Source organism: Lepidothrix coronata, unplaced genomic scaffold (genome assembly GCF_001604755.1).
Source record: "Lepidothrix coronata isolate B3197 unplaced genomic scaffold, Lepidothrix_coronata-1.0 Scaffold8, whole genome shotgun sequence".
NCBI classification, from domain to species: Eukaryota; Metazoa; Chordata; class Aves; order Passeriformes; family Pipridae; genus Lepidothrix; species Lepidothrix coronata.
The window spans coordinates 2,611,197-2,623,810 of NW_016690188.1; the positions used below are offsets into that span (position 1 = coordinate 2,611,197).

The window sequence follows — 12,614 nt, forward strand, 5'->3', positions numbered from 1 at the left end:
TGCCTGAGGAGGACCAGGAGCTGCTACTGGTGCCGCCGCCACTGCCCCGTCCTCACACGGGGCTGGCCGGGCCGAGTATCCGTGTGGCTCCAGACCCGATCCAGACCCTGCTCCCAGCCCCGCCCCTTCAGGCGCGGCTCCCCCCCCGTCGCGCGGTGGTGGGCGGGGCCGCCTCACCGCGTGACTCCGCGCGCCGCGTGACGCTCTGGCGCGGCCGGCGGCCCCACGTGACCTGCGGGGCCGCTCTCGCGAGCGCCGGCGCGCGCCGGCGCGAGGCCCCGCCCCCCCCTCCGTCCCCGGCGGAAGGAGCCGCAGCGAAGCGGCCACGGCCCGACGGGACCCGGAGCGGCGCCCCCGGCCCGGGAACCCTCGCACCGCCGAGGTGAGACCGCCCGGCTGAGACCGCCGGCACCGCCCAGCGCGGCTCTGCCCGCTCTGAGCGAGGCTGGGCCCGGCCGAGCCCGGCCTGCGCCTGTCCTGGGCCTGCCCGCCGGCGCGGGGCCTCCCTAGGCCCGGCTCCGCTTCCGCCCCGAGCGGCCGCTCCGTCCCGCGAGGGGCCGGGAGGGGCCATTCCTTGCTGGCGCAGAGGGTTTCGATGCTGAAGCCCTCATCGTGCGGCAGCCGAGGGGACACGGGCCATGCGCGGGGCTTTGCCGGAGACCTGCATTCGTGTTCCAAGGGCCCGGGGGGTTGAGGATTGGTGAAGCCCCCGCAGCTCACCTGCTGTAACCTTCGCGTGTGCCCCGCACACGCACGTGTTGGAGCGTTGGCTTTATCAGAAGTCGCTCAGGAACAGCCGTTTATTTTCTTATTTAAAATTTAGTAGCACCTTTTCACGGTGTTTGTTCTTTTCGCCTCGCTCACCGCACACGCCGTGTCTAAAAAGCAGTACGGATATTGTTCTGATGAGGGTTTTCTGTGTGTGTGTGTGTGTGTGTGTTTGTGTGTTCCTTGCAGATGTCGGAAGACCTTGCCAAGCAGTTGGCCAGCTACAAAGCTCAGCTCCAGCAAGTCGAGGCTGCCTTATCTGGGAATGCCGACAATGAGGATTTGCTGAAACTGAAGAAGGACTTACAGGTGAGAACCTGAGGGTAGGTGAAATTTGAGGGTCTTTAGCAGTTGTTTCATCTTTCCTAAGTATTTGTACTGTTACAAAAATATATACTCGATGGGTTTGTTACTTTATCTTCACATAATTTGATACAGTAATGGTAGGTTGGTTTGAAAAACCCTAAAGCGTGGCCTATTTTAAACTTGTCCTTTTGGATGAGTAAAAACAATGTACTCATTTGTACAGCAAACTCTTCTACTAAAAACTTTAGCCAGAGTGGTGAAAGATATGCCAGTGCTGTCTTTATTGTGTCTTGGTTTTAAATTTTTTTTTCCTGAAGCTTTTGTCAAAGTCATTATTTTTTGTTGCTTTTGCTAATGCTGAAGGCTGATGGTTGGGCTTCACATGATGCCTTTCTGTTTATTTTTGACTTCTCAAAAAACTTGATCCAGAACCTGCTTACTCGTTAAATGCATTTGCAACGTTAAAAGCTTTGGAGAGTAGTTCTGTATTTCTTGTGCATCTGAGCCTCGATTGTGTAAAGGTTTTTATATAAGGAAGGAAAAGAGTTGTGTTTGTCATTTGCCATGAGACCATAGCATGTTCTTAACAGCTAAAAACCATTTCAGGACCTGGGGTATTGTTTGGTGACACGACGGCCACCAGCCTAATTTCACGTGGTCTTTTAGATGCTTGTGCATATAAAGACACATTGACATATGAAGAATCCTAGCAGTGCTGTTAAAATTCGTCCTGAGAGTGCAAGATGCTGCTTCATTTCTGTTGTGGATTGCTTTAGCCATTAGGTGTAAAAATATATAAAACTACTCAGTGCAAGATCCAGTGACCACTGCTCTGTATGGAAATAACAGCAGTAAAAATGGTGCTTCAGCCAAAAACACAAGTAGTGCCTCAAATCAGTGATCTTTAGAATTCCTTTTAAATTGCAAAGGCTTTGTGCTCACAAGGCACTTGATAGATCATCTGAATGTGCTCTGTTGTACACTGTTAAAAGCATGTGTATATTTTTATATTTTTAAAATGCACAGCAAAACCCATATGGGATGATATTTCCGATACCAACACGACCTCGGCTTTGATATGCAGAGATCATTGATGTGAAAGGACAACTTGCAAACTTTTTAATAAAAGCTTTCTGCACAGAATGGGGAAGATCTTTACACTTTCGTCCCCAAAAGGTTTGCTATCCATATGTTCCACCTTGAAAATGACATAATGTTTTGCAGACTTGATATGTGCCAACTAAACAAACAACTGTAAGAATGATTCAGTGCTTCAGTGTCCCAACTAAACAGCTTTTTGTCTGTTTGAAAAGATGGTTACTATGTAATTGAAACTTTTTTTCCATTACAAATAGTAATGCATCTTGTATACTTAGCTTATTATTGAGTAACAAGATTAAATATTAGAAGAAGTTGTTATAAGTACCTAGGTTTTCACGTTTTGTTTTGTTGAAGTGTTTCTAGGACACTGTCTATGCACCCAAGAACCAAACTTACCTTTTGTATCAAGTAGGGTTGATGGCAGCTGTCCTCTTCTGTAACTGAAGATGAGATCTGTGGGTGTTGTGTGCTGGAGTGTAGAGCTTTCTCTGGCTTTGTAAAGACCAGTTGGTCATGAAGAATCTTGGCAGACTGTACCTGGTGTTTTCTGTGGGTCAGACCTTCATGTCACGGGGACGTGGCACCAAGCCAGGTTGTTCAACCCGTTTGGCTGTACTGAGCTGCTGTGGTAGTCCAAGTCCTGCTCAGAAATTTTCTTGGAATGAAATGTCTCATGGCTTGCAATAAAATTAGTCTGTGTCTTGTGAGCTGAGCATTATGATACATGGGTATGGGATGAAGATTTTTACCTAAAGTTTGGTATTTTATAGGCTGGTGTGCAAGTGACTTTATTGAATTCAAAGGATCCTTGGTAGACTTGTCTGAAACTATTCATATCCAAGTTCTGCAATAAGCCATCTCTGAGTGTGGCAAGAATAAGTCAACAGTTTGGTGTTAACTGGTAGTTGCAGTAGCTTTCAGGTGTAGCTTGTGCCTGATGTGATGTATTTGACCTGCTGAGATAGATTCCTGTCTCAAAGCATAGTACCTCTTGGATTTGCAGAATACAGCTGTCATGTTGAGGATAGTTTGGGAATTTGCACCTGGGAAGAAAAATTACTCTAATGCTTTATGTTCTCAAATTGGGTAACTTGGTAATCAGAATCTATTGCTCTTCAGCTGTAGTGTTATGGAAAATTGAGACCACAGTAGTAGAAGTAATTGTGTGATTCTGTGCTCTCAGTTGCTACTGATTGTGCTCACTGGTGCAGTTATGAATTAGCAGCTCCTCTAAAGCAAAGAGCAAAATTTTTGTTAGAAAGTTGTTGGAATCAGGACATTAACAGCTGCCACAGAAACAAACTGATAGACCATTCATGCTACTCGTATGGTTTATCAGATAAAAATGCATGTAAGTTTGCATTGTATTTACTTATTTGGGACGTGCTTGCAATTCTTTAGGTTCTGAAGGAATGAAAAACAGCTTTACTGCATTTTCCTTAGCTAGTCTTTGTACGGCATAGCTGAACTAAGGTGTGAAACTGAGAGGAAAGTTCAGGCTTTCAGTTTGAGCACTGTTTATTTGTAACCCTCCCCCGATTAAAGTATTTATTGTTTGTTAAGAGAGTGGCAATGGTTCATGCTGAGGTACTCAAAGAACTAAAGTTTTCTTATTTAAGGCCTGCAGAGTTTCTTTGCATTACACTTGAAGTTTAAATGGCCTTTTAGATGCTGGCTCCTTTGACTTTTAACAGTAGTGAGAGAGGTCGTGATTACTTGCTCCTGAATGTAATATTGGCAGGAAGTTGGGAGGGGCTTTTGAATGCTCCTGCCTTTGAATGAGTAATTTGAATGCTTTCTCTGAATGAGAGGCTATACGGTGTGGCAGTCTTGGAAGGTGCTCTGCCACCCTGGCTCCTGGTGCTGCAGTTCAGCCGAGGAAAGAAATGCTATAAAAATAATAGGCTACCTTTTGAAAATTTGAGGAGGGCCTAGGCAGCTTTACTGCAATACAGTGAGGGCCATAATCTTTTTATCTACACTTGCAATGAATGATTTTAATTAAACTATTAAAAAACAAAACTAGTCCACTTTACATAAGCTATGAATTTAGTACAGTAATGTAAAAAAATCCCAATCCTAAACCAGTAAACTTGGGGTAAAAATAAGTGTGGTAAAAGGAGTTGGAAAAATTATTCTTTGTGGGGGTTTTTTTGTCTTTTCTAGGAAGTCATAGAGTTAACCAAAGATCTCCTTTCAACACAACCTTCGGAAACTCTTGCAAGTTCTGACAGTTCTGCTTCTGCCCTGCCCAGCCACTCATGGAAGGTTGGGGACAGGTGTATGGCCATATGGAGTGAGGATGGACAGTAAGTGTAGAAACTTCTCTAACAGTTACATGAAATAGTTCAATGGTAAGAGATTTTCATTCAGTTTGAACTGACCCTAGGGTGACTAAAAGCAAAAAGAAAGAAATAAATATGGCATTAGATATTCTTGTACTGCCTTTATGAAAGGTCAGTGTTTTAGATAGATAGCAAAGAGATGTGGTGAATGCATCTAGAAATGCCCTGTTTGTCACTAACCTTATAAAAGTAGGGTAGCTTTGGTAAATTACCAATTGCTAATGTAATAAATGACAAATTTAATGAATTTATCTGTCAGGGCAGTCTTTTGTAAATGTTTCGGGACATATAGTTCATAATTCATCATTGCATTCACGTGTATGTCACTGATGGCTATGAAGAAAAATCCTTGCTATATCTCAGTTTGTGCCTCTAACTGGAAATGAATTTTTAATTGTAAATGCTGGGTTTGATTATGAAATTACTAGCTGTGTAATGTAACTGTAGCATTAATCAACCTTTTGGATTTGGTCTCCCATTATATTAGCCTGTGAAGTTCTGGGAACCCAAGCAGGCCATTCTGACTCCATAATTTTTGAAATAAACAGTCTGAAATTACTTTCCATACTGCAAAATGTGTAACTGTTGCAGCTTTTTTTAAATTACTATTTATGCAGGAGCAACATTCCAATCATTACCACTTAGAGAGAAGCTCTATTGTTCAGCAAATGTGGTTCTATTAACAATGTAGTAACCACACAGACATTTTGGTATAGCTGTTGAAATCTTAGGTAGGAAACTAACCTAAAAGTGAACAGTTCTTCTGTCACAGATTATTGAGTAAAATGTTTTTGTGTTAGGACTTAAAAATTGAATCTTGTAGTCTTAGGTCACCATTGGGTTATTCTTCTTGCTCTCATCACCAGGTTAGACAATCAGAGGTTGGGGAAGAATGTGCCAGTGTCCACTGAAGTGAATCTTATTGGACTTAATTGTATTGCCTTTTTAAAAAAGTGCTGCTTCTGTTGCAGCATTTCTTAAGGGAGCAGTGTTTCATGAAGAGCTAACCAGACTTTGGGTTTTCATGTATTTTCACCTGGCTCAACTCAAGACATTGTCCCACTGAAAAGGCCCAAGAAATTAGTAAATGTTAATTGGAATCATGTTTATGAAATATTTCATTTTATTCCTCTGTTTGCTCTTGATGCATCCTTTTTCCTCTAAATTTAGACATATATTTTTGGAAACGTCACTTTTTTTTCATCTTTTCCCATTTTGAGGTCAGTTTGAGCAAAATCTTTCATACACAAATACGACATGGACTAATTTCTGTAAAAATTTCAGAATTGCTATTTTAAATCAATAAAAAAAAGGTTGGGGTTTGAAGTGTTGAATGTTTTGAAAGCTTCAGTTTTTCTTAATTCTTTTTCATATGGAGAAAAATGGAACCAAAGCTTTGTGCTTGTGAGCTGACATTTTCTAAAACTCCTCAGTGAATTCCATGAAAACTGTGAATGCACTTCTTTTTTTTTTTTTTTTCCTATCCCATGACCTGCCAGAACTAAACCCAAGTCAGGATATCTGATTAGATTGGCCCAGCATTAATCATTGGTCTTGATAAGAGTGAGGCCATTGCTCCTTAAAGCTAAAGGTCAAATACAGCAGATTCCAGTCTTTGCTCTTCTGCCCCTTTGTCCTTAAGGAAACAACTCTTGGTTTGATTTGTGTAATGTCCCTGAAAATCAAGGCTGATATCTGCAAGTTTTTCAGTTTAGGGGCCTTAGCTGGCTGACAATGTAGGTGTTGAAGGGCTGAGTATTAAAGCTTTACTCACATGCTTACAGCCATGATATCTTTACAGGTGTTATGAAGCTGAGATTGAAGAAATAGATGAGGAGAATGGAACAGCTGCAGTCACATTTGCTGGATATGGCAATGCTGAAGTTACACCTCTGTTCAACCTCAAGCCTGTGGAAGAGGGAAGAAAAGCAAAAGAGGACAGTGGCAATAAACCCATGTCCAAGTAAGTAATACACAAATAGAAGTCTGAATGTTGCTTTTTGCGTCATTTTTGTTGGGTTTTGGGTATTTTTCCTCCTCAGCTATAAAAATTGGTTAATGAAATAGAAGGGTTTTTTTTCTTTTTTAATTTACATCTCTTGAATACCTTTTGCTTGAAAAAGGAGCTTAAATCAATCTAGAATATAATGTTTGGTAGGTTAATGTGGCTGGTATCAGGTGTTATCTGTCCTGGCAAGATAACATGACAGACTTTGTTTGTACTCAGATAATGATATCTGAAGTTACCGGGTATGTGAGTTGTAGATTTAAAAAAAAAAAAAGTTAGTACTTTTTAATTGAAAATGGAGGATTTCAGCCCAGATCCAGTGCAGGCTGTTCCCAGAGCTATGGTTTGACTAACAAATAAGCTTAGCAGTAGGAAGGACTTCTGCCCCATCCCTGTGTTAGGATAGCTGTGTTCTCCCCATCACTGGGGATGTTACTTGGTATCCTGCTGTGTTTTACACAGAAAGGTGATTTTAAGGGCTGAAAACATTTTTTAGTATTTTTATGTTGGACAAGAAAAGATGGTACGATTTCAGAGTTTGTTATAGCCAATGATCCCTTCCCTAAAAGGTTGTTCAGAGGGACACTGCACTGTGGCACAGATTGACTCCTTAAACTTCCTTATCTTCACCGAAGTAACCTAATCTTTGTTCTTTCCCTTCCATCCCCATCCAATACTTAGTAGCAGGGGAGTCTTGCAGATCTCCAGAAAATTTTGGGCTTTCCACTCCAGTGGGCTATTTAATTTTTCCAAACCCAAAATTCTTCTGAAATGAAGGAGTGCTGACAGGTCCCTTTTCAGTTTCAGAAATCAATTGCACCCGATCCTATTGGCTGCTGCATTTGACATGGGCTTATCAGGTGGTGGTGGTGGTTCTTATGCCAAATATATAAATAAGCAAAGTAATGCTTATCCATGGGAAAATTTGATTTGGGTTTTTGGTTTGGGTTTTTTTTTTTTTTTCTTCCAGAAGTGGAGAATATTTACAACCTTTGTTTTATGTAATTTACTTCTGAAAAACTATTGTGTATGTCTGTTTTACAGGGGGTCTAGTTTATTACAGGAAAAGGAACACACTTGAAATGTGGGTTTGCTTTTTTTTTTCCTTTTCTCCAGAAAAGAGATGATAGCCCAGCAACGAGAGTATAAAAAGAAGAAAGCTTTGAAAAAAGCTCAGAGAATTAAAGAACTTGAACAGGAACGGGAGGACCAGAAAGTCAAGTGGCAACAGTTTAACAACAGAGCCTATTCTAAAAACAAAAAAGGCCAGGTTGGTTTGCTTTGTCGGTATGTGAATAAAAACAGGGCATAGACTTCTGTGCAGTACTTCGGGAGAAAGGAGGAAATGGTTTATAAAGGGATGTAAAGTGGGGTTTGTCTTTGGGATTCTGAGGTGTGCAGTTTGGTATTTTGTGCACTTAAAAGGCCTGGCTTTTTACTGGATGATTTTGGAGGAGTGCTGTGCCTAAGAGACTGAGCTTGCACTTAACTGGGAGAGCTGGGCTCGCTGTCAGCTGCCAGGTGGTGTTTGTTGGAGCTTAGAACCTGAGGGCCCCCCTTCACCTCCAAGCCTGGCTTCTTGCTCTGTTTGACCCAGCAGACGCAGTGCTAAGGAACTGCCCTGGTACAGCAGGTGCAGAAAAGGCAGTGAGGACGTTTTCAGGTCTTATTCTATTTCTCTCATGGCTTGACCAAGAGCTACCAGACACAGTGGTAAAACTTCAGTCTTCTTTATGAACCATTATTAGAAATCACTCTATTGAGATGTCAGTTTTATTCATTTTATTTATTGGCCCAAGGTCCTGAGTACTGCAATCACATCCAGTATTTAGGTGCCAGGAGATTCCCAGCTCTGTTGCCTCACGTGCTGGTGTGTCAGGGATGAGCCAGCCTTTAGAAACTGTGCCTGTCTGTAGGGGAGGAACTTGAGAATGTAGAAGCACTTCCAATGGTAATGATTGCCTGTTTCTTGTAAAATCCTCCTAGTTGTTATTCAAAAATGGTGTTTTCTGTTTTATTTGCAGGTAAAGAGGAGTATTTTTGCTTCCCCTGAGAGCGTAACTGGCAAAGTTGGAGTTGGAACATGTGGAATTGCAGACAAACCCATGACACAGTATCAAGATACCTCTAAATATAATGTCAGGCATTTGATGCCTCAGTAACAGGTGAAAAAGGTGGAACTTCATCTCTGCAGGGCTTTACACTTATCTTTTTATCATTATATTTTTCTAAAAGTAAATTATTTGTTGGCACATAGTGAGTAGACATTTCTGTCACCATCACTTTGGCTTCAGCTTATGAGCCTTAAATCTCCAGCTATTGATTTGACCCCCCCAACCATTAAACCTTTTGTAGCAGGTAAACACTTTCATTAACTGCTCTTGCCTGTTACTCTCAAAGCAGTATTTGTCTGCAGCTTTGATCTCTGGATTCTTTCATTCATACCAGTAGTGAAGGATTTTTTTTTTCCCCTTTAAGAAAAGTGGTGGTATAACAATGGCACCTTAACAGCCTCCCTGGTCTCTGTAGTCATGGTGCTGTCTGTGACACGCTCAGCATTACAGAGCTGCTGCAGCTCTGGGAGAGAGCTTGTATGTCACATGGAATTGCTAAGGAAGTTCAAATACCTCCCTTACAAATCCACTGAAGATCGATTTGTACCGCTGTAAATGAGGGCAGAACAGGGCTCATAGGATCTTTATTACTAATGATGACTTACGTGCTAGAAACAATTTAATTCCAGTCTGAATTTCCTGTGCTTAAAGTAAAGCAGAGGAGATGCTGTTTCTTGTTGGTTGGGGTTTTCTTTGTTAATTTTTTAAATACTCATCAAATTTTAATAGGAAGTTAGTGAAATGTAACCAGAAAACCATAGGACAAGGAACTGTACTTAAAAATCCTCCCCCTCTCCAAGGATCAGAGTTGGAGAGTGGAACCAGCTGTGCTTGGAAAGGAGCTGTCCTCTCCCCTCCTGTAGATCTTGTAGGTTTGATGGTACAGTCACAGACCTGGGACATAACAGTGACAGCCTGGGCCTGGGCCTCTTCCATGCAGTCGAGGAGACCTGTGGCACAGCAGATAGGAATGCCTGGATCCCACTTAATTAGTTGTGAGTGAGTAAAGGTTAGTCTGGAGTTTCTGTCCTTAAATAACTGACTGGCCCTAGTGTCCATTGTAACTTCAGCTGTATTACAGTGCTGCTGAGCCCCTTCAATCTTATCCGGGAATCCACGTGTAAAAGCTCTTTTCTTGTATTCTCTCTGTGATTTGCTTTCCTCTGTTACTTGTCTTGCACTTACGGTAGTGGTGCCACCTCTGAACCCGTAATGTGTTTAAAGAACTTAATGGGTAGCCCTGTATACAATGTAGATATTATTTTTGTAAAATCTAGGGCTGAGTTAATGGACAAGAGTACATCAGCTATTTCCCCCATTAAATACAAGGTGTGTCTTGTCCATTGATTCGGACCATTATTTCCCTGTATATTATGTTAATGTAGCTCATTTTGTAATTTGTTAACTAGATCAGGTCACGTCAGCAATTGTTGATGCACTGATTGGTGGAAATGTCCATCAGTTACCTGAGTCACAACTCAAGCTAAACTCTACAACTGGTAGTTTAGAATCCATACATAGAAAAAGGCTCTCCCTATAATGGGAGAGGGTGATTTTTATGAATACAAAGTGTGTTAATTTCAGTTTTGTATGTTTAACTTTTATTAAATAAAGTGTTTAAAATCTGCTGGATATATTTGATGTAGTGGAAGTATACATGGGGGGGGATGATGACAACAAATCATCAGGATGGGGTAGAATCTGCTGGACAGAACGTAATACTCAGAAGTGGGTCACAAGTAGTGCACACTCACTGCAAGACTAAGCAGATATTGCTTAATTCCTCATCTTCACTGGTAGCAGATACAGCATCCCTTTCACTTGTCCAACAGGAGCATCTTGGAGTTAGAACTGAAACGTGCCAAAGTAGGCACAACTGGAGCTTTCAGGAAGCAATCTTGAGCCTTAACTCCACCTGTTCTTTTAATAGAAAGTAGTCTTTGGAAAAACAGGCTTAATCCATACCTGACATGTACTACATCTGCTTATCTTCTAATGTAATAGATACAATAAATAGACCATCCCAGGACTACTTATTTCCCTCACTAGTCTTGAAGCGAAATACAGTGAGTCAACAGAATGCAATAGGTGTGTGAACCTCCCTTATGGTAAGGAACAGTCCAGCCTTAGTTAGGACTAGCTGCTCTCATGGACTTGGTTTTAACTGAACCTTTCAAAAAATTTAGTGCAACTTATACCTTTACTTTACTTTGAGTAACTGTCACCTCTCTTACAAACTGCTTTGCCTCCTGAACTTTGCTGTAACCCTTCTGTTGGGCACTGCAAAGAAGTGCTGAAAGAAAGGTTTTGATACTTTTTACTGGACCACCTTACCTGGAATAAGGGACACAGGGAGACCAGCACTGTGGCTGCTGTGGTCTATATGAAGAGAGAACAGCTTGAAAACAACTTGTACAAACAAAAAAGCCCCACCAAAACTGCTGTATTGGTCACAAAGCCGCTCCTTATACCACTTCAGTTTTTTTGATGCTCTTGCCTCATCTGTAGGATGGGGCCAGTTCGTGTGAAGTCTGGCTTTGGAACAGTTTTAGTAAAGTGGCTTGAGAAATTCATGTAGAAAAAACTGAATTAAGCAATGCTGGTAATTGCCAAAACACAGAGTTGCTTATATTACGAATGCTGAAGTGACCCAGAATGTGTGGCTTCTAGTGTTCTGGTTGACTGGGGTTTTTTTACAATTTATTTCCCAGTTTTATTAACTGGTCTACTCAGTAAGAAGCCTGACTTTTCAGAACTCATGCTCTTCGTTGATTTCTGGGCCTCTGCACATGAAGTACCTACCCCAGTGCCAGCAAATCCTACAAGCAGACAGTACTTGGAAACACTGAAATGACAGAGGGAAAGCGAGTGTAAAGAGTGCAAAACCCCAAGCTTTTCCATGTCCATAGACATCCTTGTCAGAGAACACAGAATGTGCCTTTCAGATAAGGGTACTGTGCAAAATGACAATCTGGGCTACATGTTTCCTCTCTAAATTCCTACAGGAAGTGGTTTAACTAGTACACCCTCAATCCTGTGCAAATTGAAACCAGGAAATGAAACCAGTATAAACCTGATTCACTAATCTGGGATGGCTCCAGTCAGTTTTGGTATTTAGAAGTCTTAAGAATAGCAACTTGAAATTCTCGTGGTCATGGCAATCCACTTATCTTTTGCCTTTCCTGACACAAGTGAGCATTGTGTCACTTATTTATGTGGATGCTTGGTCTCGGAGGTTTGTAAATTCAGAAGAGCACTTTAATTGAGAACACTGCAATTCAGTACTGGAGATGTTCACAAGGCGAAACCAATACAGACTTCTCTGTTTCCCCTTTCCACTCGCCTGCATCAGCTCCGGGGCAGGGTCTTGGGAAACCACCACCACAACCACTGCATTGCAACAGTTACACGATGTGTGAGGTTATAGAACACATTCCTGGGCCAGGCCCAGGAGAAGGATCACTGCCTGGCAGCTGGTGCTGCTCTTTGCACTGCAATTTGTCTAATCTTTATCTGTGCTCTGAAAAGCTTCACTTAGACGGCAAAATAAGGAGGGACATTTACATCGGGATGATGGTGAACATCCACACCACGTACCTGAGCCAGCACCTGTTAATGTGCAACCTGAGTCAGCAACTTTCAAAGCTCTGGTCTTGAGCTGAACGCTCTGCTACACAAAAGCACTCACATTGTTTCCTTTTGGAAAGCAATTACCTTTCTACCCAAACTCACCTCGCAGTGACTGCCACAGTCGGTGCTGACTGAAAGTGTCTTGGTCTCAGACTGAAAGGTCTTGAGACCAAGGTCTTCCTTCCCCAAGAGACATTCTCCATGAGGAATATGAGCAATGCTACATTTTACACCTTACCTGTCTGACTGACCTGCTGAACCTGGTATTTCCTGGGCCTTGAATGCTATTTTGTACAGTTGTCCACCACTCCGGGATAGGAAAGAGTTTTTGTATTTCCCCAT

General features: G+C 42.0%; 1 protein-coding gene across 1 annotated transcript; it reads left to right on the forward strand.

Moving 5' to 3' along the window:
• The first annotated feature begins 285 nt into the window (after positions 1–285).
• SMNDC1 (survival motor neuron domain containing 1) lies at positions 286–10,274 on the forward strand. The gene is made up of 6 exons (XM_017803969.1): positions 286–382; positions 958–1,077; positions 4,342–4,484; positions 6,322–6,483; positions 7,645–7,798; positions 8,553–10,274. Exons 2-6 carry the CDS (start codon positions 958–960, stop codon positions 8,688–8,690), a joined length of 717 nt encoding a protein of 238 aa, XP_017659458.1. The 5' UTR covers positions 286–382; the 3' UTR covers positions 8,691–10,274.
• Positions 10,275–12,614: the final 2,340 nt, after the last annotated feature.